Here is a 27,363-nt window from a genome sequence, read left to right on the forward strand (position 1 = left end):
TCAGGGAGAATCGAGCTAGGACAGGGCCTCAGATTCTGGCTGAACCCTCACCCTGAGGGCCCAGATCTCTGTGCTCAGAAGGTGCTCTGTACACACTTGGCTGACTAGGCTCCAGGGCTCAGTTGAAGGGGGATTGATTTGAGGGTGGAGGGAAGCACAAGGCAGGGCAAAGACCCCTCACCTGACACAGTGAGCCTGGCCCCGTGGCTGACCCGGACACTGGCGATGTTTGAGGCCACACAGTGGAAGATGCCGCTGTCCTCAGCCTGCAGGCCTGTGATCTGCAAGACGCCCTTGGGCAGCAGTGTGTACCTGTGGTGGGGGACATGGTCAACCATGAGCACAGCATCAGGGGCCACAGCATCACAGACCCCACCCAGGACCCAGGCCCTGTCCTCGTGTCAATCTCATCGTCATAGGTGGATGGATGCACCTGCAATTCTGGCCTTGACAATAATCACACACAGATCTTCTCATGGATGGGAGTCTGGAATCTGGGCCCACAAGCCACACAGATATACTCGGTCTCAACAAAGTTGCAGAGACACCACCACCACCACCAGACTGGCCTTGTTCAAGGCCCAGACCCCGGGCCCAACTCTGGGTCCCCCTGACTCCATCTTCCCCACCCATGGCTCACCTCTCATTGTCTGTGTCAATGGGGACTCTGTTCTTCTGCCAGGTGATCAGGGGTTTCGGAAGCCCGTGGATTTGGCACTGGAAGCGGGCCACGCCGCCCTCCTCACCCACCGTGGCCTGGGGATGCACGTGGAAGTCTGACATAGCTGGAGAAAGAAAGGGAAGTGTGTATGGGAAAGGCAGGCTGCTAACTGCGGAAGGGACAGGCAAGGGCGTCTGGGGGGTGGGGCTCAGGGTCCCAGAGCCCGGAGCTCACCCCACCCAGGGGCAGGGTGTTTTCCTGTTTTCCTGGAGCTGGCAGATAACAGGGCAATGGCTTGGGGTTGGCACAGCAGTACTTATTCTGCCTCTTATTAGTGGGAAATATCTCCCCCTAAGGGATGGTTATAGGCCACTTAGAGAAGGGTACGAACAAATTCTTTTTTTTTTTTTTTTTTTTTTTTTTTTTTTTGTCTTTTTGCTATTTCTTTGGGCCGCTTCTGCGGCATATGGAGGTTCCCAGGCTAGGGGTCTAATCGGAGCTGTGGCCACCGGCCTACGCCAGAGCCACAGCAACACGGGATCCGAGCCGCGTCTGCAACCTACACCACAGCTCACGGCAACGCTGGATCGTTAACCCACTGAGCAAGGCCAGGGATCGAACCCGCAACCTCATGGTTCCTAGTCGGATTCGTTAACCACTGCGCCACGACGGGAACTCCCTGAACAAATTCTTGGATGATAAACCTCGAACATGGAAATCTTGGGCTGGTGACACACAAAGGCTGGTCAGAGAAAGGCCTGTGCCCCACTTTTCCAGGTGCCTTCGGATTTACTTTTACAAACTCCCCCTAAGGTATGCAAGTGCTAAGTATTATGCTGCATATTTTATAGAACAGGACATAGTCCCAGAGAGGGGAAGCGATTAGTCCAGTGTCACCTAGCAGGGACACTGGTCATTAGACCCTGGTTACCAGTGCCCAGTGGCTTTTTCTTCCCTTCATCATCATCCCTTTCTCCCCAGTTCTTCTGCAGCTTCTCAAGGCACCCCAAGAGGATGGATGGTGTATCCATCTAAGGTGACAAGCCTCTCAGAAGACTGTCAGTCCCACCAATCTACATTTCAATGTATCATAAATATTCAAGGACCCTCCTCCCCACCTTTGGGGGATCTGTCTGAACTAAATGCTGGAGCTCCGATCCCTGGGAGGGGCCGTGGTGAACTCCCCATCCTATTTTAGGCTGGTTAAGCGATCCTGCCCTCCCTCGTTCCCACCCAGCCCCACTCCCCAACCTGTAAAGCCCAGAGAAGGGGCCCCTCCCACCCGGGTTTCCAGCTTCAGCACTAGGGCTGTGATTTCATTAAAACCCACTTTGCTTCAAGTGCAGGAAGGCGGCTCACCATCTGTCCAGGCAGGCAGCCCCTCCCCTCCAGCACTCCATCAACTGGGACAGTTGTCCCCTCCCAGAAGGAGCCCTCCCCCCATGGCAGCAGGGACACCGGAGCTGGTCCTGGCTCCTGCTCCTGGCTCCCTGGTGTGGGCGGGCACACCCTCCGTCTCAGGCCCCCCTCAATGTGACGGCCTGTTCAGGACTCCAGGGCAGCTCAGAAAGGCTGAGCCTTTGTGCCCTTCTTCTCAGAGTCTCTGGGGGCTGACTCTTTTGTGGCACGTTCTCCATCTCATTTGCATGTGGTTCATTAAATATAAACATGCATAAAAATCCCCAGCCCTGCCTCCTCCTCTTTTGAGGCCTCCTGGGAGGGTGGCTGATGGGTGTGAGCGCCTCCCGGCACATGTGTGCAGGGCTGTGCTTGCTGGAAGGATGTGGCTGTCTCTGTGCCTGTGGTGTGGGTGGCTGAGGCTGGATGTGAATGGGGGGTGGTGTCCCTCAGCTCCTGCGGCTGGTGTGTGATTCTGGTTGTGTGTGGATCATCAATCACACACATCCCCATGTAGGTACAGCCCTTACAAAGGGTACCTTGGGGCCCTAGGGAGGTGGTGGCAAATGCCCCAGCTGGTGTCCCCATCAGCCCTGGTGAAATAATCCTCAGGGAGCATCGGAGGTCGGCCTGTCCTGTCTCAGGCCAAAGGCTGTGTTTGGCCAAGAGCCTGCAGGTCAGCCTAAGGGCTTGGGGGAGGGGGCTGAGGCACTGGTGGGGCCACTCTACTGCTTCCAGGCTTCTCCCTCTAGGAGGGCAGGGCTGGAGGCAGACCCAGGGAGTGGAGAGGGCCGTCTGGGTCCCCTCCCAGCCCTGCCCACTCAGAAGCCAGGGAGCTGCCTGTCCCCTCCTCACTCCAGCTGGAGAAGAGCCTGCAGCCCCCCAGGGACCTGGGGCGGGGACTAATGGCTCTGCTGACTGCAGATGCCTCCTCATTAAGGAACCGGATCCCTTTGTGTTTCTAGCCCCTCTTCTGGGCTCCCTGGAGGTGCCTAGAGCTAGGAGCTGGCCTGAGGATAGAGACAAGGGAAAGGGCTGCTTCTCCTCAGGGCACTGCGGATGGAGAAAGTTTGGGCTCCACCTTCTTTCTCCCCCCAAAACTAAACAATGACAAAGCAGGGGTTGAATGTGATGCTGGAGAGGAATGTTCGAGCAAGAAGAGGTGGGAGTTAAGGAGCCAGGCTGATTATCATCGCACTGTGTACAACACAGTCCTGGGGGTCCCCTGGGGTCCCTGGGATGCAGCTGGGGCCCCTCGCCACCCGGGACCCCACATCTTCCTTCCATTGGAGCAGCCAGTCAGCTTTACTTAATTGCAGTTCTGCCAAACATTTCATTTGAAGGGTAGCTTTTCTTTTTTGGGGGGAGGGGCTGCATCCAAGGCATATGGAGGTTCCCAGACTAGGGGTCAAATTGGAGCTGCACTGGAGCTGCAGCTGCCAGCCTACACCACAGCCACAGCAATGCCAGATCTGAGCTGCATCCTACACTGCAGCTCATGGCAACACCGGATCCTTTAGCCCACTGAGCGAGGCCAGGGGTCGAACCTGCATCCTCATGGATGCTAGTCGGATTTGTTACGATCAAGCTACAACAGGAACACCCAACCGATAGCCTTGCTTTTAAAAAGTGCTTGAAAACCACTCATCTAAAGCCAACACATTCTTCTTGTGAACAGGAAACATATGATCAGGCCCCGTTGGTGGCTTTACCAGCCCCAAATCAGAGGTTCCATGCCCCAAGCCCTCTGCTGGGCCATCCCTTAGCTCTCTAGCAAGTTTTTCACTCTCTGAAGACAGGCGACCCCAGAGTGGACTGCAGGCTGGCCCGGCCTCTTTTCACTAAGTGGGAGTTGGCCCTGGGTTGCAAGTTGCAGGGAGGACAACGAGTCCCAGAGATGGTTCCTCCGTCCCATCCCTTAGAGCCCAGGTAGCTGCACAATGTGGTCTCAGGCAGGTATTGCAATAAGGCGGGGGGGGGGGTCCTCTTTATCCGAGGCTCCTTCTTCCCTCCCCTTCCTCCCACCCCTTTCCAACCCTTGGGTCAGCCCTGTATATCCCTTAGGATGTCCTGGGGGATTGTCCTGGGACCCTGGGCAGGCAGTGTCAGAATGTAATAGGGAAGAACAAATCTGCACCCTGTTTCTTTTGCTTTAATCTTTGTATTCTATTGCTTTTGCTACAACTTAATCACTAAAGGGATGCTGCTTATCGCTTAAAGTATATAGAATGGCCCAGCTCTGGGAAACCTGGCTCCCATGCCCAGGCATTAAGCTCAAATACTTTTTTTTTTTTTTTTTTAAGCTCACAGGAAATATCCTGACCAGGCCCACCTGTGAATGGCTGCCAACAAGAAAAAATTAACACATCCCCTCTGAGTCTGGCTGGAAGCAGGAAATATTTGCCATAACTTATCACCTCTTTTACTTTACCTCCTCACCTCCCCTTCTTTGTTCTATAAAAGAAACTAGCGCCCAAACACAGGCAAGATGGTTCTTTGGGACACTAGTCTACCATCTTCCCGGCCTGCCGGCTTTCCAAATAAAGTCACTATTCTTGCGCCAACAACCCGTCTCTCAGCTTATGTGGCCAGCAGTATGAACTTGGACTCAGCAACAAGAGCACCACTCCTTTCATCCACAAATGAAGGGGTGAACAGGTACCCTTCAGGGCCTGCCAGCTCGGACTCCTGTCACCTTCATAAACAGGACTTTGTCCACGCTCAGCTTAGTTGGGGAATCTTCCACTCCGTGTTCACAAGTAAGAGTGTTTTTTCTTTAGGAAGTCGGGGAGAAAGTTGCTCAGGGCCACACAGATCTCTGATCTCTGAGTGGGACATTTGGTTCATAAGCCTGTTCTGCAGGCCACAGAGTCAAGGGGAAACTGTCCTTCATCATGTCTCTTTGGGGCGGAGGCATCCCTGGACGACCATGGGTACATGGGGCTGAGGACTGGACCTCTGAAAACCCTGATCCCTGAGCAAGTCATCCTGGAGGCCACTGTGTGGTTGATAACAGTGGATGCATGGGAGCCATTATGGAGAAAGGAAGAAGAAAGCGCCTTGGTCCCCAAACGGTGTGAGAAGGAATCTCCCAGCTACTCCCTGTGCCCCCCATGACAGTCAGGCCATGGGGAGAGAGGGTCAGAGAGAGTGCCCAGCAACCCGCCTTCCGCCCCCCACCCCCCCGTGAGGGGGGCGCTGGAAGGGAGCAGAAACAGGCAGGAAATGGCTCCTGGACACCCCTATAAATCACCCAAGGGGAGGGGGCTCTCCTGAGAGCCAGATCTAGAGCAGCTTAGGGAGGGGAGGGGGACTTTCCTCCTGGTCCAGGACCTCTGGTGAGGTCAGGCCTGGATCTGATTAGACAGGCTCCAGGGGGACGCTGGGGGGCAGGAAGGGTCGAGACAGAGTGCTGGGAGGGAAGCCAGCAGCATCCCCCAAGCCCAGCCACCAACCCTTTGGCTACAGCCAGGTTCCTATCTGGTGTGTGACAACAAAGAGCTCAGTGGGCTTGTTGGGACAGAGTTCAAAACACAGACGTTGCAAAGCCAGTGGCACTGAGGGTCTGAGGCAATGACTGACTCCACTCATACAGCCTTTTGAGAGCAACAACCATGACCTACAGGCTCTTCTAAAGGCCTTCAAGGCTAATGCCCCTCCTGGTACCCACCCCTGCCAAGGACCATGGACACTCCAAATGTCCTGCTCCTCTTCAGGCAGCTCAGATAATTGTAACATTTCTCCTTATACTAGAAACATGCCTGAACCCCATATGCTTCCATGCACGGCCCCCACCTTTTCCCTTGAGAATCTCATTTTCCAATGTAATAGCCAGCTTTTAAGCACTTGAAAGGTGACCAGTCCAAATTGAGATGGGCTCTAAGTGTAAAACACACACTGGATTTCAAAGACTTAGTAGAAAATAGACACTAAGCACAAGGGAAATGCAAATCAAAACCATAATGAGATGCCACCTCACACCCATTGGGATGGCTACTATCAAATCAAAAACAAAAAATAGAAAGTAGCAAGCGTTGGCAAGTATATGGAGAAATTGGAACCCTTGTACACTGCTGGTGGGAATGTAAATTGGTGTTTTTGGAAAATGGAAAACATGGTGGTTCCTCAAAAATATAAAAATAGAACAACCAACCATATGATCCAGTAATTCCACTTTCGGATATATACCCCAAAGAATTAGGGTCTTAGAAGTTCCCTGGTTGGCAGAGGGTTAAGGATCTGGCATTGTCATTGCTGTGACTCGGGTCACTGCTGTGGCATGGGTTCAATCCCTGGCCCAGGGAATTTTTGCATGCCATGGGTGTGGCCAAGAAAAGAAATTAAGGATCTTGAAGAAATATTTGTACATGTATGTTCATAGCAGCCTTATTCACAATAGCTAAAAGTTGAAAGTAGTGCAAGTAGCCATCAAAGGACAAATGGACAAACAAAATGTGTTTATACATACAATGGAATATTATTCAGCCTAAAAAAGGAAGGAAACTCTGACACACGCTACAACATGGATGAACTTTGAGGACATCATGCTAAGTGAAATAGGTCAGTCACAAAAAGATAAATACTGTACGATTCCACTTATATGAGATACCTAGAGTAGTCAATTCAGAGACAGAAAGTAGAATCGTGTTTGCCATAGGCCGATGGCAAGAGAGGACTAGGGAGTTACTGTTTAAAGGGAAGAGAGTTTCACTTGTAGAAAACAATCCTGAAAATGATGATGATGGTTTGCACAATAATATGAAGGCACTAAATGCTATTGAATTGCATATTTGGAAATGATTAAGACAGTAAATGTTACATTATGCGTAGTTACCACAATTACAAAGTTGGGAAAAATGAGAGTTAATAATTTAAAATATTGATTACAGAGAATTTCCTTGTGGTGCACCAAACTAAGGATCTGGTGTCATCACTGCAGCAGCTTGGGTTGCTGCTGTGGCTCGGGTTTGATCTCTGGCTCTGGAACTTTCACATGCCATGGGCGTGACCAAAAAAATTGATTACAAGTTGAAATGATGACATTTTTATTTTCTTTTTGTGGCCACACTTGTGGCATATGGAAGTTCCCCTGCCAGGGGTCAAATCAGAACTGCTGCTGCAGCCTACAGCAGATCCTTAACCCACTGAGCAAGGCCAGGGGTGGAACCTGCAACCTCCCAGAGACAACACTGGGTCCTTAACCCAATGAGCCACAACAGGAACTCCAAAATGGTAACATTTTGGATTTTAAAGATTTTGTCTCAAAAATGTAAAAAAACTTATTGATAATTTAAAATCAGTGATTATATGTTCGAATAATAATGTTTTAGACAAATGAAGTAAAATTTAGTGTTAAAATTAACTCACTTGTTTCCTTTTGAAATTTATTTGTGTAACTACTAGAACATTTAGAATTAGTGGCAGGTATGATACTTCCACTGGACAGCACCACTCTAGAAGGCACACTTTTTTTTTTTTTTTACACAATTTTGTTTTTCACACAGTAGACCTTCAAATACTTGATGTCTGGGTTGTTCCCTGAGAAACATTTTCTGAGGGAAAACACCCATAACTCTTCAGCCATTTGTGATGTGAAAAAATGCCTTGAGCCTGAAGACCCTTGTAGATGGTCTGAGCCCACCAGGGCCTTACCTCACCAGAGGACTCTGAGCAGATGTCAGCCATCATCTGTAGTGAACACTGCTGTGCTATCCAATATGGTAGCCATTAGTCATCTGTAGCCTCTTAAATTAAAAACTCAGTTCCTCTGGCTTACTGGCTCTCTTTCAAGGGCTCAGTAGCAACAAGGAGCTACAGGCTCCCTTATGGGACAACACCAACAGAGTATTCCCACCACCACAGAAAATCCTACTGGACAGCACTGGTCCAGACCCAAGGCAAGGCCTCAGACCCACAGCTGCCTCCTGTCTTGCTCCCTCTCTCTTGCTGCCCCAGCAGCGAGCCCCGCTTTCTCCTCCATCTTTATCACTGTTCCAGCCTTGCTCCTGCCTGAGCTCTCCTCTCCCGGGTGCACAGACTGAGAGACTGCTGACAAGGCCTGCATTCGCTGATATCCTGAGACTGTCACACTGCATGGCAGAGAAGGCCTCATATGGCAAGATTTCTACTCCTAGTGGGGAAATACTTGCTAAGAGCACTTTGAGGAAGTGGTACAGTGAAGAGGTTGATTGTACAGGCTCTGGAATCTGAACTGGGTTCAAAACTCAACACCACCACTCTTAGCTCTATGACCTCAGGCAAGTTACTTAGACTCTCAAAATCTCTACTTTCTCATAAAATAGGAATGATAATAGTTCATATTGCTAAAGCTGCTGCACTGGGGGGAAATCAAGGAGATAGATTTGTAAAGGGTTTAGCATGGTCCTTGGTAAACAGCAAATACTTGCTAGCTATGGTTTTTTTTGTTTGTTTGTTTTGTTTTGTTTTTGGTCTTTTTGCCTTTTCTAGGGCCGCTCCCACAGCATATGGAGGTTCCCAGGCTAGGGATCGAATCGGAGCCGTAGCCGCTGGCCTATGCCAGAGCCACAGCAACGCCAGATCTGAGCCGTATCTGCGACCTGCACCACAGCTCAGGGCAACGCCAGGTCCTTAACCCACTAAGCAAGGCCAGGGATCGAACCCACAACCTCATGGTTCCTAGTCGGATTCATTAACCATGGCGCCATGACGGGAACTCCACTTGCTAGCTATTGTTGAGAGAAAATAGAATCTTGAACCGAAAGGTGCTGAGAGGTTACAGAAGAGCATGGTGGGATCAGGGGTGGGGGGTTTATCTCCTCTGAGAGTGGAATCATCTTGCCACAGAGAGGCAAAGACTCAGAGAGTTAGTGGCAGAGCCCTCTGGAGAAGTGAGTCAAGACAGCGCGCAGGTTCTGAATGGTGAGAGGGTCAGTGCTGGGGGAAGGGGGCAACCGGGTATAAACCAGAGCTTGGCTTCTATTTCACTTCTGCCTGGGGGCTTCACAGAGGCCCCAGTTGGGCGAGCTGTCAGTTGGAAGAAGCCATTGGGTAATTGAGGCCTTGATTTCTCTAGTAAAATGTTTATGAAGCCCATAAACTCATGCCTTTATTGGCCAGGCTCATTCCAGGGGATGGATGTGGCTCTCCGAGGTGTAGTTAAAGCACCTGCTGGACTCAGGCACCCGATGGCTACTCTGGCCTCCACCCAGACCCACCAGGCAGAGTGACCCCTGGAGGGCCAGGAGGCCTGCCAAGTCCCACCTCACATGCTCTTTACACTCTGCAAAGCACTTGTAAATGTCCTCTCTCTACATGCACATGGGAAGGAGGGAGGGCGTGGATGGAAGAGAACCCGAGTCCTGCAGAGGCCGGCAACTTGCCACGGTCCCCAGTGGGATCTTGGTTTTGCCATCAGGATTTTCTGGCCTGGACTCACTCTCAACACTCTGGCCCAGTCTCCCCAATATCTGAGTCCCCACTTTGCCCCTGACTTTTGCTCTGGTAGAGGAGAACCTCCAGAGGCTACTGACCTTTGGGGCGGGGGAAAGGATGAATTTAGAAGAACTGTATTAACTTCCCTGGGCCTCCAGAGGGAGGTCTGAAAGTTGAATTAAGGCTCTGAATCCAAAGTGTTTTTGGGCGGAGGCACTGTGTAGGGTTTGGGTGTTAGATGGGTGTGGGAGGATGGTGTCCAGAGCTTACAAACAGCTGCTGAGGACTGTGATGGTTCAGGGGCCCTCTTTAGCTTTGCTGGGGGTAATCGATTCATCTGGGCCTTTGCTTGGTGACCCTGCTCTGAGAAGCCTCTGGATCCTTTTGTCTGCCTCCTCAAGCCCCTTACCCCCTGCCTTGGGCCCCTGAACCCCAACCCCTCCCTCCCACCCTCCCACACCACCACCAGCTCACCACTCCCCCAGCCCCAATTCTAACACAAAAGGCAACTTTGTCTTTCAAGTCAGCAGTCATAAATCCATGTCTCTCCCCTCCCTCCTAGCAGCCACCTCTGACAAATGAGGGGGAGAAGCAGGGGACAGTGGGGGGCCGGACACAGCTTGGGAAAAGTCCCTGCATCCAGTTGCTGGCCCACTTGTAGGCTGGTGACCATCGAACTTTTATGGCCTGATCTTTGATTCCAAGGGACAGTAGGGCCCAAGGAACGGCTGCAGGGGAGGCAATCTGGGGCTCTCTGCAGCCTTTGGGCTTGGCTTTTACAACCCAAGAAGAATAAAACTTCTCAAAGCCCTACTTTTAATTATTCAGCCCATAATTCAGAGGCTCCATGAACTCCCCACTTCCCTCCCGTGCCTCCAGCCCACCCGCGGAGGGCGTGAAGTGTGCCTGGGGGAGCATGTACTGTGGGACACAGGTGGTGCGCCTGCCAGCGGGTGGGTGTGACCCCTGCTTTCAGTGTGACCCCTACACATTCAGGGGACAGGAAAGAGGGAGGAGTATCACCCACCCCATGTGACCACCCTACCTACCCCATGCTTTTCAAAAGCAGCCCCAATTTCAAATATTTTGCCCTATTTTCATCCCATATATCAGGCAATGAGTCAGAGGATGTGTCCTGATTTGGGGTTTGGGAAACATCGTCATCTGTCCTATTTACACAGCACACCTATTGAATCGACTCTAACTATTCATTCGACAAATACTTACTGACAGCTAACCTGTGCAAGATGATGCCCTGGCACCCCAGGAGCATATTCCCTCCATTCCATAGGTCCTGTCCTTAGATTCTCCACCCAAGCTCCTGAAAAATATCAGAAGGATAAAAGCACCTGTGCCAGGATCTTAGGTACCATAATAACAATACAGCACTGAAAAATAGACACACGCAGAAGCCACTGATATAGTATCAGTATAACCCTGAGAGGTAGAGATTACAAGACCTTCTGAGGCTCAGAGAAGTTAAGTAACTTGCCCCAAATCACACAGCCATTTAATGATGGTCACACATTACCATTTCATGATGCTAAAGCATGCATTTGAACTTAGAGTGGTCTAACTCCAAATCCAGTGCTCTTTCCCAGCATCACAGCTCTGAGATACACCCCCGCCCCGCAAATGCGGCTCAAACATGACTGACCATAACTGCAGATGTTGGCACAGAAAATCACAGAGGCATACATCCTAGACCCTTAAAAGCACCATGCCTACACATACTCAGAAACACCCATGACACACCAGGCTTCATTTTAAGTGAATTCCTCCAGAGTTTGAAGTAGGTTTCCTAGAGTGTAACTAATGCAGATAAGCACCATGATAAGATGGTATTATTAGCCCACATGTTTCCTAAATTCTATTAACACAGGTAAATAAACAACCTAGATGCTATTCCCCCGGTATAGCTCTTCCATGAGCATTTCCAAATCAGCAAGCCAGGACACCGAGCTGCAAGGATGGGGCCTGTAGGGTTACTCCTGTCACCTGTTAGTCCTTATATAATAGAGGAGTAATTTATTTTCCTGATTTTGCAGGGGGAGGACAAAACATTGTGAAAGGCTAGTGGCTCCCATGGGGTGAGTGGCAGGGGAGAGGTGCATGGATGTGCCAAAGGGAAGAGTAGCTGTGACTGACTCAGCCCTTTTCATAACTGGATGTGCCATCTTGATAAAGCCAAAGCCGCTCTCTGGGCCTCAGTTTCCTCCTCTGTAAAATGGGGGAGTTGAGTTGGACGAGCTATAAAGTCTCATCCGGCTTTGAGACGCATCTGCTTCCAAGCACCAGCCAAGGGTGCAGGGTTAGAGGGTGGCAGTCGATTTGGGAATCCCTCTCTGCCTTAGACTTGAAAATGTCCAGGCCCAGCAGAGCCTTTCTCCACAGACTGCATGTCTCCGCTGGTGTCAGGGTCACCAATCTTCCTTATGTAAACCTGTTCAGGCCCACAACATCCTTAACTTCCGTCCTTCTGGTCAGGATACCGGATCTCCTTCACCTCCCGGAAGGGTGTCTGGTTAGGGGGCCCAGGCTGGAGCGATTAAGTAAATTGCTTTCACATGACCATGAGGACAACTCAACAAAAACAGATACTTCCCTCAAATTTCCAGAACCATATATTAGGATTTGCAGGGACTAATACAGTAGGGGTTAGGTAATGGAGAGGTGACCTGGGATCATGCCTGGCTCTGTCACAGTTTCCCTTTAGACCTTTTAATTCCAACCTTGGTTTACTCATCTGTAAAATGGGACTGGGGGAGGCTAAACAAGAAACTCTAAGGTGCATACTGTTAAGATTTTAGGATAACACTGGGTAGAGTAGTCTCTCCACCCAGGAAAGGACTCTCTCCTATGCGCAAACCTTGACTGATGCTGTATTTACCTCTCATGGTTCTATAGCATCTCTGGCAGCTCAACACTGAACCACAAGAGGTTTCAGCCCTGCACGCCCTTCAACAAGACTCCAGAGGAAGCCTTATCTGTTTGGGGGAAGACGGAGGCCCACATGCCAAGGGAGGATCATGGAGTTCCTTGGTTGGATAGGGCTACCAACTCGTGGACGTCGACTTATTTGGGGAACTCCACTGCTGCTGTCTAGTTGTCAGAGATCTCCTAGGACCCCAGGAATCATCTGCAGAGGGTTTCAAAAGCTTTCCCTTGAATCCAAAGGAATCACCACACCCACCCCTAACCTCTTCCCTTCCTGTGACTCTTATTAACAGCCTCATCATGTACCAACTGCCCAAGTTAAAACAAACCAAGGGGTTACTGCCCCATCCTTCTCCCTCTTCCCCATAAATAAGGCTTCTTCCTCTTACTAAATCCTAGTCTAACCTCCCTTTTCTCTCCCAAAGCCTTGGCTTAAGCTCTTTTCACTCTCAACTTTCCGTAATAGCTTCCCCTCTCTGGCCTTCCCACTTCCAGTCCTCTCTCCCTCGCCATCTTCCAACTGAAGCCGTAATTATCTTTCTTCCTGAATATGCAATGTGATCACTAAATACCTATGGTGGTTCTCCATTGCCTTGAATCAGGGTACTCTTCTTGGGAATGGCTATTCAGTGTCTCCATTATTAGGTCCTGTTTCATCTTCTCAGCTTCAAATGTAGCTAATTTTCTCTTCATGTGCTATGTACTCTGACCACACGAGACAAATTTGCTTTCCCCGGACATATCATAGATGTTCGTGCTTATGTTTCTTTACTTCTGCTGTCCCCACTGCCTGGAACTCTCTTGCTATTTTCTCTACTAGCACCCCATCTTTCACATCTCCCAAATGAGGCAGAATTAACTCCTGCCTTGAATGTGTTGCCTTGTGCCTCTTGCTAGCCCTTAACAGACTGTATTAGAATCAGCTGCTCACACATCAATTGCCTACTAGCCTATGAGACCCTTACCAGCACAGAACAGTCTAATTTACCTTTCTACCTCCAGCACCTAGAACAAAGCCAAGGTAAATAGTAAGTCCTCATTAACTATTTCCTGAATGCTGCCTTTAAGGGTCATATGGTCTCGGTCATTCCCCACCACCTTCCCTTCCACCCAAGTCCCCACCCTGCACAAGTCATTGTCTAGTCCTGGACAAGTTATTTCCTCTACTGGAGTTTCAACTTCGATGAAATTAAGGACTTGGACTAGGCACCACACCCCCTTTCTCAAACTTGACTGTGTATCAGAATAACCTAGGGTGCTGGGTACCAAGGCAGATTTCTGGACTCCACTGCCAGAGTTCAGATCCCGTGGTGGGACTTGATGCTCAGGAATCTGTGTTTCTATGAGAGCACATGAGGATGTCTCAAGTGCATAACCAGAATTGAGTACCCCTGGCCTGGCAGGTTCTTGAGAATCTTGATCTTCCCGCCGGCTCCAGCATCCAAGGGCAGGTTCTCAGCCGAGCCACCGAGCAAGGAGACAGGCTGGTCCAGGCAGTCTGACTCCAGTGGCAGGAGACGCAGAGCGGGCAGCAGCGGGGCGGGTGGAGGAGCATGCGGGAGCCCGGCCCCCGCGGGGCCCCAGTTCAGGCATTCGGCTGCCGGGCGGGGTCAGGGCCCCGAGCCTGAGAGCCGCTCGCTCGGCGGCAGGAGTAAGTGGGACCATCTGCTCCACTCCGCAGAGGTCAGCGCTTTGTGTCAAGCTCCCATCCCCCTCGCTCCTCCCCCACCTTCCCCTCTCTGCCCTTTGACTCCCGGGACTCAAAAGAAAAAAGCACTTGAGATCCCGATGAAAGTGGGAGTGTGATGGGGAGCGACAACGGCCGCTGCAGCTCGGGCCGGGGCAGCGCCGGGCCTGCCCGGGCGGAGAGCGCGGCGGGCGGCTGCGGGCGGAGGAGGACCGGCCGCGTCCCGTCCGCAGGGCCCGGGGCCGAGCCGGCGGGGCGGCTCCCGAGGGAGGCGGCGCCGGTTCCCACAGCCGGCCGGGCCGCCGGGCCCCTTTGAAGTGGCCGCAGCTGCACACCCCGACCCGCCGCTAATCCCCGCCGACGCGGGCGTCCTCGCCCCCCCGCATAGCAATAGTGTCCGCGCTGAATGGCGCTGGCTAATTACCTCGCTCGCACCGCCGCGGGTGAATGAGAGAATCCGGCATTGTGCGCGGCGAATGGAGAAAATAAGACAGCCATTGTCCTCGCACGCCAAACGAGGGTTTGATGTCGCTGGGGCGAGCGAGGCACCATTTCCCGCCACCCCCGCTCCCCAACCCCCCGGCGGGGCAAATTCCCCAGCTGGGCCCGGGCCACGGCGCACCGGGCTGGCCCGGGAAACTGAGCGAGCGGTCCCCGGGTCCCCGGGGACGAAGCCCTCCGCCTCGCGTGGAGGCCTGGCGGGCGGACACACGACCCCACCGGGGCTCCTCTCTCCACCTGCAGGGTCTTAAGGGCCCGTACGGCGCTCCCCCGGTTCTGTCCCCGACTCAGGAAAACAAAAAACAGGCACGGCCCTGCCTTCGACAGCCGACAGCCGAATTAGATTTCACTGGGAACACATGAAACAATGGGAGGAGTCGGGGATTTATACCCCTCAGTGCCCAACTGTGTGCCACCAGCTCAAAGGACTAGAGGAATTCAGAGAATGGCTGGCAGAGATGTGAGTAGACCAGCAGGACTCTGAAAAGAAAAGGAAGGAAGGTGGAGAACAGTGAGGAGCCTGGACCGACAAGGGACTGGTATGTTCAAGGAGGAAGAGGGACAATGGTTGGGAAAAGGAGGTCCAGGTTATCCAAGGTCTGCATCCAGGGCCAGGTTTCAGGATTCGGATGCACTGCCCCAAGCACCAACGCCACTGTTTTGATCCCAAAAAAGTCCTCATGAGAGGGGTGGACAGATAGCTAAGACTGGAGTTCCAACCACAGGCCTGTGGAAACCCACTCTTTATCAGAAACCGGGAAAAAAAATTCCTTTTCCTGAGGCATTTTCCTCCCCCCACCCCATGTATAAGGATGGGAGCTTAGAAATCAGCACTAAAGGAGTTCCCGTCGTGGCGCAGTGGTTAACGAATCCGACTAGGAACCGTGAGGTTGCAGGTTCGGTCCCTGCCCTTGCCCAGTGGGTTAACGATCCGGCGTTGCCATGAGCTGTGGTGTAGGTTGCAGACGCGGCTCGGATCCTGTGTTGCTGTGGCTCTGGCGTAGGCCGGTGGCTACAGCTCCGATTCAACCCCTAGCCTGGGAACCTCCATATGCCGTGGGAGCGGCCCAAGAAATAGAAAAAAAAAAAGAAAAAAAAAAAGAAATCAGCACTAAAGACAATGATGATGCAGATGGACAAGATGACCACCACCACACTATTTGTGCATTCAGCAGATTCTGTGCTTTATCAAGGCTGCCTTCTCTTCACCGTCGCCTCCAAATAAGGTTGCTTTTTGGCAGGGCAAGAAGAGAGTACATCCTTCAAGATAGGGAGGTGTCTTATCTTTCTAGCCTCCCTCAGGGTACCCAGCTCAGAGGCAGGTAGGTATAGGACAGATGCTCTTTGAGCTCTGTTGATTTGAGAACTGACCTGCTTTAATATCCTTCAGTTCTATGTATCCTTTTCTAGAAGCATGTACTTCCTAATCCCTTCTGATGGGCTCTTAGACTATTTCTGCCTAAAGGAAGAATGTCATACACAAGGTCCAATGTCCTATCAGGCTTGACAAGTGATTAAAAAGGTCTATTGCTCAGATCAACAGCTATTGAGCTGACACAGGAGCCCTTAGCTAACAAAACTTATGATGCAAACTACAGAGCTCTGAGGCCTCAGTCTTTTCTAATGTCCATATCACTACTAGATTATAAGTCCTTTGTGGCAGCCCACAACTAAACTCTGAAACAGAAACATCCATCTAGCCATTTATTTGAGGATAAAATTAAAGAATGAACAACACTTGTTGAGAGACTGAATGAACAGCGGCCAAAATGGTTCATTGTTTTGGCTGATCGACCACATTTAATGTTACCAGGTGGGAGTCGTAACAGGGATATATGAAAAGCATGCTTTTTAAACAAGAGAACGATCTCAGAATAGCTCATTGTTTTTCTGACTCAGTCCTGAATCAAGGTTTAATCTAACCCTGTCATAACTTCCAATATGATCATAATGTGTTCCTTTATGAGTCCCCTAACTCTTCATCTTAGAGTCATATTTCTTCTGCTGAAGGCTCTAGAACCTTAAGCCTGATTGGCATCACAGCACCTACTGCTGCTGAGCTCTTCCCCTGCTTAGGACCTTCTACTGAGTTAACTGATCTGCCTGGTTAGTTTCAAGAACTCCAAAACAAAGCAAGAAGAAAGCAGAGCTGCTGTGGATGTGGTAGATGGAAGAAGCCTGGAGCCCCACAAGCCTGGCCTCCCTCTCTCCTCCTTTTCCAGCCCTTTAGCCCCCACACAGACCCAAGGACTCTAAAGAATGATGCTTCAAGTCCCCTGATCTGGAATTATTCAAGGAAACAACAATTAGTTTGTAGTAGATCAAAGATCATTCTAATGCTAAACAGGCCACTAGTTTCATTTTACAAGACTAAAATGACCAAACAGAAACTACAAACATAGCTATTATTATCTATTACTATATATGTGCCTTTATGGTTTGTCCAGATTTCAGCAAGTGTGCCTGAATGTCTAATCCCCAGAAATTACATTTGGGAAATGATCCACTATTCAAAAAACATGAGGTGCCTCCAGCCACCTCTCTAATTAGAGATTCAATACTTTTAACTTAAAAAGTCCTTTTTAAAGGATGCCTATTTCTCTTCACATCTCTTCTTTCCCCAAACCCAGGACCACAAATAACTTTAAAAATAATGTTCCATGGGAGTTCCTGTTGTGGCTCAGTGGTAACGAACCCAACTAGGATCAATGGGATATGGGTTCAATCCTTGGCCTCGCTCAGTGGGTTAGGGGTCCGGCATTGGCATGAGCTGTGGTATAGGTCGCAGATGCAGCTTGGATCTGGTGTTGCTGTAGCTGTAGCTCTGATTCTACCCCTAGCCTGGGAACTTCCATTTGCTGAGGATGTGGCCCTAAAAAGCAGAAACAAAACAAAAACAAAAACAAAAACAAAGTAAAGAGGAAGTTCCCTGGTGGTCTAATGGTTAGCACTTTCACAGCTGTGGCCTCGGTTCAGTCCCTAGTCTGAGAAATGAGATCCCACGTCAAGATGCTGCATGTTATGGCCAAAAGAAAAAAAGAAAAGCTCCATAGCTAAGTATTTTGATAAGGAGACACCAAGTATAACAGAGTGTATCTTGTCTTTTTTTGGTCACAGTGTGCAGCAGCTTGATGTGAGATTTCAGTTCTCAAACTAGGGACTGTGCACAGGCTGCAGCAGTGACAGTACCGAATCCTTACTACTAGACCACCAGGGAACTCCCTTTTCTCCTCTTAGCCATTCCCATAGCAACATGCATTCACAGGATGCTTTGTTATCATGGTTATGACCTTCCAAGATAACAAGAAGGCAGGTGTGTACCTGCAGGGGGTAGTCCTTCCACAGAGGATGCACAAGAGGCTAGAGAGAAGAAGGATGCTTCCTGGCATGGAATTAGCCTGTTAGCTATTCTGGCGGTGAGGCCAATAATCTGGCATCCTGAGACTTTCACTAGCTTGCCTGGAACAGTGTCTAACCCTGAGGTAACTGAGTACTGGTGGCCACCTCTCCTGGGGTGGCAGACTGGGGTTTGAACTCATCAGGCCAAGCCGTTCCCACTCAGCACTCAGTGGAGGCCCCTGCAGCTCTGTCCAATCCCATCCTCCCCCAAGTGGCCACTGGTGGGACCTTGAGAAAAGAGTGTTTCAAGGAAGGGAGTAGAATAGGAAGATAGACCAGAAGAAGCTGGATTAGGAGATGTCAGGATACAGTTAAATGCAGACCTGGCCACTCTCAGCTCCTGACAGTAGGGACTCAGAAGCCTGGGGAGAATGGCTTAGGTGACACAACTCTGTAGGCACTTGAATAATATCTGACTCAGCTTTATCTGCCCTCCCCCAACCCCAGGCTGGTGAGCTCCAGAGGGCAAGTGTGCCTACCACAGCAGGCAGGAGGTGTTCCTACACTCCCTTTCACACACTCATAGCGCCCCTTTTCCCACCCTTCCCAGGCACCAACTCCAGACCAAGTCCGGTGTTCAACCCTGAAGATGCGGAGACAGGCCAGCCCCTCCCCTCACAGAGTTTGCAGACCAGTGGGGAGACTAACTATATACTCACTGTCCCAGAATGGATCACAAGTCTTCTGAGTCTCCCCAACCTCCCCCTTCCGAAAACAAAGTTGGGCCTCCAGCCCAAGCACTGTCAGGGTGATAAGCACCCACCTCTGTGAAGGCCCTGGAACCCTCTCTGCTCCCTTTCCCCAGGAGAGCTGGCCTGTTCAAAGTTTTCCCCACAAACTTTTATCTAGCTCTGGCCCCTTGTCAGAAGTCTCTGGCCTACACCCCAAGCTAACTGGGAAGAAGAGGGTTGGGAAGCCCACACCTCACTCTCCTGTTTCATTTTGTTCCCCAAGACCAGCCCTGGCTTCCTGGTTACTAGGTGAAGGCCAGGGGAGTAGTGATCCCCAGGCACCATGTAGAAGCTCCAGGAAGCATTCGCACACCAGACATACTAACACTCACACACTTGCACACACACGTTCTCACACCCACACAGACACACCAAGGCGCAGTAACTTGAAGGCTCCAAGACTTGCGACGCGTGGAGTTAATTTAACGCACATCGATTCTGATTCTGCCACATGTCAGCCAGCCCACCCACCTAGTCACGGTGAGAAGGGACATTGTGCTGGGGGTGGGGTCATCCCTCCTCCCCGCCAAGGAGAGGGGAGGTCCACTCTCTTCCTATCTCGCTCCAGTGAGCCAGTGCCCTCGGGGACCAGCGAGGCTGGTGTCACAGCTCCCGCAGCGCGTAGAACTAGGCAGCGCCCCGCCCTGCCATACCCTGCCTGGACCCAGCCTGACATGCGCTGCCTGCCTGGAGCCAGGTGGGTGGCAACCTGGCCAAGGGAGCGACAGAGGGTGAGGATAACAAGAGAACTTTGCAGCAGATCTTTGTTCCTGGCACTAAAAAGGAGGAGGTGTCAGGAGACAGGCGTGGGAGAGCGAGATGGAGGAGAGAGCTAGACAGAGCCCAGAAGGAGATAGAGAGAAGAGTTGGGGAGGTAGGAGCCAGTTCAAGACAAAACGAGACTGGAGTTCCCGTCATGGCTCAGCAATAACGAACCCAACTAGTATCCATGAGGATGCAGGTTCTATGTCTGGCCTCGCTCCATGGATTAAGGATCCGGTGTTGTCCAGGGCTGTGATGTAGGTCATAGATGCGGCTCAGATCCGTGTTGCTGTGGCTGTGGTGTAGGCTGGCAGCTACAGCTTTGATTCCACCCCTAGTCTGGGACTTCCATATGCTACAGGTGTGGCCCTAAAAAGCAAAAAAAAAAAAAAAAAAAAAAAAGACAAAATGAGATACTGTCTCAGAATTTTTTTTATCTATTTATTTTTTGGTCCTTTGTCTTTTTAGGGCCGAACCCACAGCTTATGGGGGTTCCCAGGCCAGGGGTCTAATCAGAGCTACAGCTGTAGGCCTATACCACAGCTCATAGAAACACTGGATCCTCAACCCACTGAGCGAGGGTGGGGATCAAACCCTCAACCTCATGGTTCCTAGCCAGATTCGTTTCTGCTGCACTACAAAGGGAACTCCTTCTTTTTTTCTTTTCTTTTTTTTTTTAGGGCCACACCGGCGGCATATGGAGGTTCCCAGGCTAGAGGTTGAAGCAGAGCTGTAGGCACCGGCCTACACCAGAGCTACAGCAATGTGGGATCCAAGCCTCGTCTGCAATCTACACCACAGCTTAAGGCAACACTGGATGCTTAACCCACTGAGCAAGGCCGGGAATCTAACCCATGTCCTCATGGATGCTAGTCGGGTTCGTTAACTGCTGAGCCACAATGGGAATTCCTCTTAGAAATTTAGAAGTGGGATGGGACTTTAGGAATCTTGTAATCTGGTCCTCCTCACACTACCTGCCATCTATAGGGAAACTGAGGCCCAGGAAGGTGAACTTTGGACTAAGTGGGTCCAAAATCACATGGGAAAGAGTTGAGAATTTCCTTATTAAAAGCAGCTTTTTGGTGAAGTGGGAGCCATGGAGGGCACAGAAGTAATGATGATGTCTATGTCAAATCCAGTCTCCTCTCAGGACTCTCGGTCAATAATATGGGGCTAAGGAGTTTCCTGGTCGCCTAGCAGTTAAGGATCCAGTGTTGTCATTGCTGTGGCATGGGTTTGATCCCTGGACCAGGAACTTCTGCATGCTTTGGGGACAGCCAAAAAATTGTAATAATAATGGTGGGGCCAGAGAAGATGTCCCCTCTAAGGCAGCCCTAGCCAGGCACCTCCCATGGAGTTCTATTTCCAAGATTCAGCCCTCCCCCTAGCTTCTCTGCCCTCCTAACAATGATGCCCTCAGAAGCCTGAATAAAGGGAGCCTCCACTGATGGAGAACCCTCCATGCTACAAATGCCTGGAACCTACTCATCCTCCCCACTTCACAAGTCAGGCAGGGCAGTGCTCTATCCCATTTCCCACAAAGACAAACTGAGACCCAGAAGTTTGAAGGGGAGGAGGAAACTTGAACCCAGAACCAGACCTCAGCTCAAGTCCACCTGCATCTCGTACTGGCTCCAGTTCCTTGAGGGTATCTATACTTCCACCATGATCCCACAGCCAGAGTGAGTGGGGTTTTCCTACAGGCAGGGTTTGGGGATGAATTCTAAGTTGTCCTTGATTTCTCCCCACAAAAGGTCACAGTCTTTGCAGACACAATCCCAGGTGGGAAGGGGCTAGGCTGGGTGGATGAAATGGAAAAATGTCCATGGCAGGCAGGGGCCACAGGCCAGGGCATATGCCCCTGGAATTATCAGCCCTCCATACCAGAGGCCTTCAGGTAGGGATGGGGACAGGAACCAGGACCCTCCCCAGAAGTCAGGTTGCCAAGAGTGAGGGTGAAGAAACACTGAGCAGCCAGGGCTGCTGCTGGATCCCAAGAGGGTCTGGTTTCCTGCTCTCTCATTTCCCCCACACCTGGTTCCCACCTCTGTTCTAGGGACCCCAGCTGCAATTGCCCCACTCCCTTTGCCAGTAAGGGCTTACCCTGTGCCCTTCCAGCAGGCACAGCCTGCCCTTCCCTGCAGTGCCACTGGGTTTATCATGAAGCCTCCTGTCCAAAACACTGTACAGTAAGGCCGAGAGGGCAGGGGCTTAACGCAGACCCCTCCACCCAGGTTGGGATGGTGGTAGAATCTCCCAGCCACACAGCAGACAGGGATTGTGGTCTGGGGTGAGGGCCACATAAGTCCAAGAGGCCTTAGGCCACCTCGCCCAGGGAAGGGGACAGCACAAGGACGATCAGCAGCCTGGCTCCTCCATCCTCCAGGCTGATTATGGCTCTTCCCTACTACCTATACCCACCCCCCACCCCTCCCCTGCCAAGAACCCCTGGGGAGAAGGATCCTTCACGAGCCACACCAGTTCCTCTCCTGTGATTTGTTCTGAATTTTCAAACAAAGAGTAATTATGACAGATGTGGAGCAATCAGCGTCATTATGCGGGAGAACAAGAAAGGGAAAGGGAGCTGAAAGGACCCCTGGGGGGAGGGGAACTTGTCTTTCCTCCTTGGAAGAAGCAACTCCCACCTCTACCTCCAGCAGCCCCAACACCCTCCCGATTTCCTCTCCTTTCCTGCGGGGAACCTGTCCCCAGCCCCTCTGCCCAGTCTCACAGGTAGAACAAGACTTCTTTCTGCAGAGCATCCCAGCCTAACTCGCCCAGGCCTCCAGCAGCAGCTATGGGTTGGAGGGCGTGTAGCCCTGCTGGGCACACCAGGAAGTGGCTCCCACCTTGGCCAGGACTCTAAGCTCCCAACGCCCTCGCACCCACCCTGCATGTGCCCAGGTACCTGGCTCTGTTTCTGAGGCAGACAATACTGATTATATTTTCAAGGGACACGAGGCCCTTCTGAGGACACACAGGCCACTGAATTTTGGGTCAGGCAGACCAGGTTTAAATCCCAGCTTCTCTACTTTACTGTGCACCCTTGGGCAAGTTAATTAACCATTCTAGGCTTCTGTTTACTCATCTGTTCAAATAGGCCTAGTAACAGTTACCAATGGAAATGTCACGGGAGTTAAGTAAATTAACACACAAAGGGATTAGCAGAGTGCAGCCTTATATTACTAGGACCACTTCCACAACTACTAGTTGGTTTACCACCAGCACCAGCACCAGCACATAGGTAGCCCTCAGACCACTCAGCTCAGTGTCTGGTGTGCTTTGGAAACTCAGAGGCTCTATGAAATATGCTGTGGATGTCAGGAGCCCACATCTGAGATTTGCTGGTAACCATCACATCCAGAACTATGACCACAGACAAAGCCTGGGGCAGTGCAGGACACGAGAAAAACAGAAATGTATGTGCCCATCTGCCCTGGGCGGGGAAGGATATAAAAAAATCTCTCCCTTCCCATACCAGAGAGCAGTGAGGCACTGGGGAGGGCAAGAGGAACGAGGGACCCAAGAGGCTCTCTTACCTGCCCAGGCTGGAGGACCAGTCACATCCTTGGGCAGGTTACCCACTTGGGGCCTCAGTTTTCAAGTCTGTAAAATGAGAGAGTGGGATGAGATGAGCTCCAAAGTTTCCCCATAGGCTGGATGCCTGTGATCCTACTTAGGGTCCTGGATGCACTGGGAATTTTAGGATTTTTTCGCTGTAAGCCTGCAATTCAGTGAAAGGGCTGGACCTCAGTTCTCTCTCTCTTGGTGGTCTGCCCCTTCCTCTCCATTTAGGTGGTCTGGTCTCCATCTGCCCACCCCAAGTCCCTGGGGCCTCTTGCTTGTCCCCCCCTCACATTCCAGTGGCCTTGGGGGCAGCAGCCAGACCAGAAAGTCCAGTTCCTGCCCATTATCACCGCTTGCATCTGCACTGCAACCCAACACCAGCATTCCAGAGAGCAGCCCCGGGCTGCCCCACCACCCACTCTGGTCAGTGTCCGGGCTCAGAGACTGGCCCCAAGCAGGGGCCAGTGTTCTCAGATTCCTCTCAGGGAAGGTATGCCCCCAGGGAGACTCCGACACGCTGGGCAGACCACAGACCCCTTCCTTTGGGGTCTTCTTTGAAGCTCATCCTCTCAGCCTCTCCTCTTCCTCTCCCTCTGTTCTGTACTGAAGCCTGAGCTCACCTACTTTTGCTCCTGAAACAGAGGTATCTCCCTCCAAACATAGCAGAGAATGGTGGACACAGGAATTGCTATAATTGGAGCAAGAGGCAGGAGGAAAGACAGAACAATAAAGAAAGCTGGAGGAAGAATTCCCACTGTGGCATAACGGGATCGGTGGTGTCTTGGGAATACTGGGACACAGGTTTGATCCCCTGCCTGGCACAGTGGGTTGAGGATCTGGTGTTGTCGCAGCTGCAGCTGACCTGGGAACTCCATATGCTGTGGAGTGGCAAAGAGAGGGAGGGAGGAAGGAAGGAAGGAAGAAGGAAATCCTGAGGAAGGAAGACTGCAGGGCAAAGGAAACAAGGACTGAGGGATGATAAAGATAAAGACCCTAAACCTGGCCTCACACACTGGAAAGCAGAGGTGGGGCAGAGTGCGGAGGGGTGTCAAAGACTGTGGAGTTTCCAGACTAAGATCCAGAGAAGAGAAGGTCAGGGTGGGGTGTAAGCCCTCTGCATCTAATTTTCCTCCCTCTGCCTCTGTGGGTGGTGGGCTGGCCTGGATTAAACCCACACTCCCCACTGCCTCCACCTCCCTGTGGTCTGGCCTAGAGCGCCTCCTGCTTGCCCCTCAGGCCTTTCCACCTTCCCCGGGTCACAGTATCACCTGTCCAGGCACCCCTCTTCAGGAAGTCCCTGGAACTGCTCCTGCCCATGGAGGTCCCTTTCTTTTCTACTCCTCCCTTACATGTGAGGGCAGTCACAAAGGTTAGTCCTTCTTGGAACAGGGTGAACAAAGTTGGGGGCAGGGGAAGTGAGCACAGAAATCAAAGAAATGTCCTTTGGTGGAGGTTGGGGGGAGGATGGAGCAGCCCAGGCCAGCAGGCTCGGATTGCAGCCAGATTGTAGGCTTTCGCCTAATGAATAAGAGAACTCTGGCCCAGACGCCCAGAGGTACCAAGGCCAGGCCCTCATGCCCATCACAGAAGCCCCGCGCTCCACCAGTGACCTAGGGCTTGCCTCCCTCCTCCCTCCCTTCAGCTGCAGAACCTAATAAAAGTATCTACACACACACACACACACACACACCCGTTGCCCTGCACCAGTTCTGTTCACTCCATATCTCTGAGCTGGCCCCACTGCTCAAGGGAAGAGGGATTCCCACAGGGAAGTCCTTTGAAGAGAGCTGGACCCCAATCCTGAGCCCATCCTTCAACACACACCTGTATTCAGGTGCCCACCGGGGCCCACATGGCAATGCACACATGCACTACTGGCCTCTACATTCCTTGCTGCAACAAGGCTGTGGCCAGAGATCTTAGGGAGCCATAGGTTAGTTACACAGGCAGACATTCTTGGAAACACTCGATCCAGTTTACACAAAGACAGCAGTGAGCTGTTTGGTTTTCCATCCTGGGTGCCCTTCTGTTCTAGTCTACTTTTATTGAGGGTGTGCAGAAGAGCCTTCGAGCTACTGTGAAAAGTCTCTCTTACACACACACACACACACACACACACACACACACACACACGCCTGCAGGGACTCTGAAGAGAAGAGGGAAAGGCAATACAAGGAGGCCAGAAGTGAAAAAGTCCTTTCTCCCTGGGGGTGGGGAGGAGATGGGGGCTAAGGGAGGGGGGGGGCACCGGGGGCCTGTTTCATTTGCAGGCTGCAAATGCCTCTCCTATTCACCGGCCCACATTCCCAGCCAAGGCGCCCGGCCACGGACAATGCCGGGAACAGGAACAGAGAAGATTTGCACATTGTGTTCAAGGGGCCAGCTGGCTGCCTGCAACAGTGGAGCCAAGGTGTGGGAACCAGAAGCATTTGACTTCCACACTCAAGTCCTGCTGGTGGGGTGAGGGGCCGTCCTACCCCCACAGTTGGGGCCGGTGGGCAGACGCTTCATCCAGGCGAGGAATAAAGGCCAAGGCAGGAGACCCGGGGACCCACGCATGAAGGCTACCAAGCAGTTTGGTCTCTGATTCACACCCCATCTGGTGCAGAAGAGAGCGTCTCGGCCCGTCTAGAGATAAACATGCAGCCACCACCCCGTGATCCTGCCCCGAGTGTTACATTCCCCTGCCGATCCTGCCTGTTCACAAGCTTCTGTTCCTGTGAGCTGTGCTGTCAATTTGAGGTAGGGAGAGCCAGCAAGAGAGAGGAAACAAAAGAGAAGTGGAGAGAGACAGGGCCTTGCACCCACAAGGCCACAGGTTCATTTCGTTTGTACCACGCTCCACAGGCAGGGGACGTGAGAAATACAAAAGAAAGAGAAGCCCTTTAGGAGCTTAAAATCTAGTTGAGGAGACAGATGGAATATCCAGCCACAAAACAGTTACTTAACAATGCAAGCAGCCTGAATGCCACAGACCACAAATATTCCCCACCTTAGGAGGGGGAAAAAGGAATTACCGTAAGCTAAGTGGTCTTTAGGGAGGGATCAGGTAAGGCAGGAGCAGGGACGAGAAAAGACTGAGAAAAGGCTCAGCGAAGGCAGGCATGTCCCATGGACTGACTGGATGCAAAGGAAGCCTTAATACCATAGACATGAACCTTGGTCCAATTACTTGATATTACAAAGAGAAAAGCAAAGCCCAGAGAGGATGAGTGACTTGCCCAGAGCCACACAGGATTCCTGATGTCCAGCCCAGGGCCTTTCCATCACACCTGATAGCTTCTCAAGAGATTCAGAAGGGGCTGGTCTCTGGAGTACTGACTGGCAGGTAGGAAGGCCCTGACCCTTGCTCATTCGCACATACCTCTGCACCATGGCATGCTTAGGGGTGAGCTGCCTGGCATGAAAGCAGGCTTAGGCATGGCCACTCACTCATCACACCAGTGATACTTCAGCTGCAGAGCCTGCTTCTGGCCCAAATGGGTAGGCAGATGCGCGTGAGGGGCAGGGGAGACTTCCTCAGGGTTACTTTAGCTGAGCCGTCCTTCAAGGAGAGAAGCCTGGGATCCACACAAGTGACAGAGGCCTCCAGGGTTACCAGCCACAACCCACTGCACAACCCATTGCCCTGAGGCCCTCCGGGGTCCCCTAAATATGTTGCCCCCCCAACAAGCTGTACCACACAGCAACTTCAGCCCATAGTTTCCCTGTCCCAGATCTGTTTCCACAGAACTAAGCTCAGATGCTGCCCCCCCGGATCCACACACGGTCCAATCAGAGCTACAGCTGCCAAGCTACAGCTGCCAAGCTGCGCTAGAGCCACAGCAACGCCGGATTCCAGCCACGTCTGCGACCTACACCACAGCTCACGGCAATGCCAGATCCTTAACCCACTGAGCAAGGCCAGGGATCAAACCTCATGGTTCCTAGTCAGATTTGTTTCTGCTGCACCACAACGGGAACTCCCACACAAGCGTGGATCTTGCTACCGAAGGAGATTTCAGAGTTGCTGGTTAAGCCCTCCCTCAGAGAGGATGAGAACGATTCAGACTCTAGGACTGGGTGACTGAGGACCTGAGCAGTAGGAGACTGAGGTGGTGAGAGCAGGGGACTAGAACTGGACTTCCCTCTCAGCATACCCTACTGCCTCTTTCTAGACGTCTGGGCTCCCCAGGGGCCTGCCTGGAACCACCACATCTAAAGGAGCTTAGAACGTCACATTTCTCACCTCTATCACCTCCCCTCCCCCAAACAATAAGAGTATCTAAGCAACACTTTCTACGTGCCCTGAACTCTGCCAGGTTCTT

At 51.7% G+C, this 27,363-nt stretch overlaps 1 protein-coding gene across 11 annotated transcripts in view; it reads right to left on the bottom strand.

Annotated features, from left to right (window-relative positions):
• IGDCC3 (immunoglobulin superfamily DCC subclass member 3) overlaps nt 1-27,363 on the bottom strand; it is a 43,540-nt gene that overhangs the window by 7,193 nt on the left and 8,984 nt on the right. For 5 of the 11 annotated variants that reach the window (XR_014816788.1, XR_014816787.1, XM_021100139.2 and 2 more), the window contains 2 exons: nt 641-785; nt 182-312 (listed from right to left, as the gene is read on the bottom strand). Coding sequence is in view for 9 of the 11 variants with exons in the window: in XM_021100139.2 (XP_020955798.1) it covers nt 182-312; nt 641-785 (276 nt within the window). In the remaining 2 variants the exon portion in view is untranslated. Of the gene's footprint in view, nt 1-181; nt 313-640; nt 786-10,699; nt 10,794-14,520; nt 14,833-23,028; nt 23,096-27,363 lie in introns of those variants that run through there. The other 6 variants (XM_084978384.1, XM_084978386.1, XM_021100146.2 and 3 more) reach the window with 4 other exon arrangements.

The sequence above is a fragment of the Sus scrofa genome, chromosome 1 (assembly GCF_054392235.1).
Source record: "Sus scrofa isolate SSC_HxYL_T2T_F1_AM1 chromosome 1, Sscrofa_HxYL_maternal_Yorkshire_Landrace_v2.0, whole genome shotgun sequence".
Classification (NCBI taxonomy): domain Eukaryota; kingdom Metazoa; phylum Chordata; class Mammalia; order Artiodactyla; family Suidae; genus Sus; species Sus scrofa.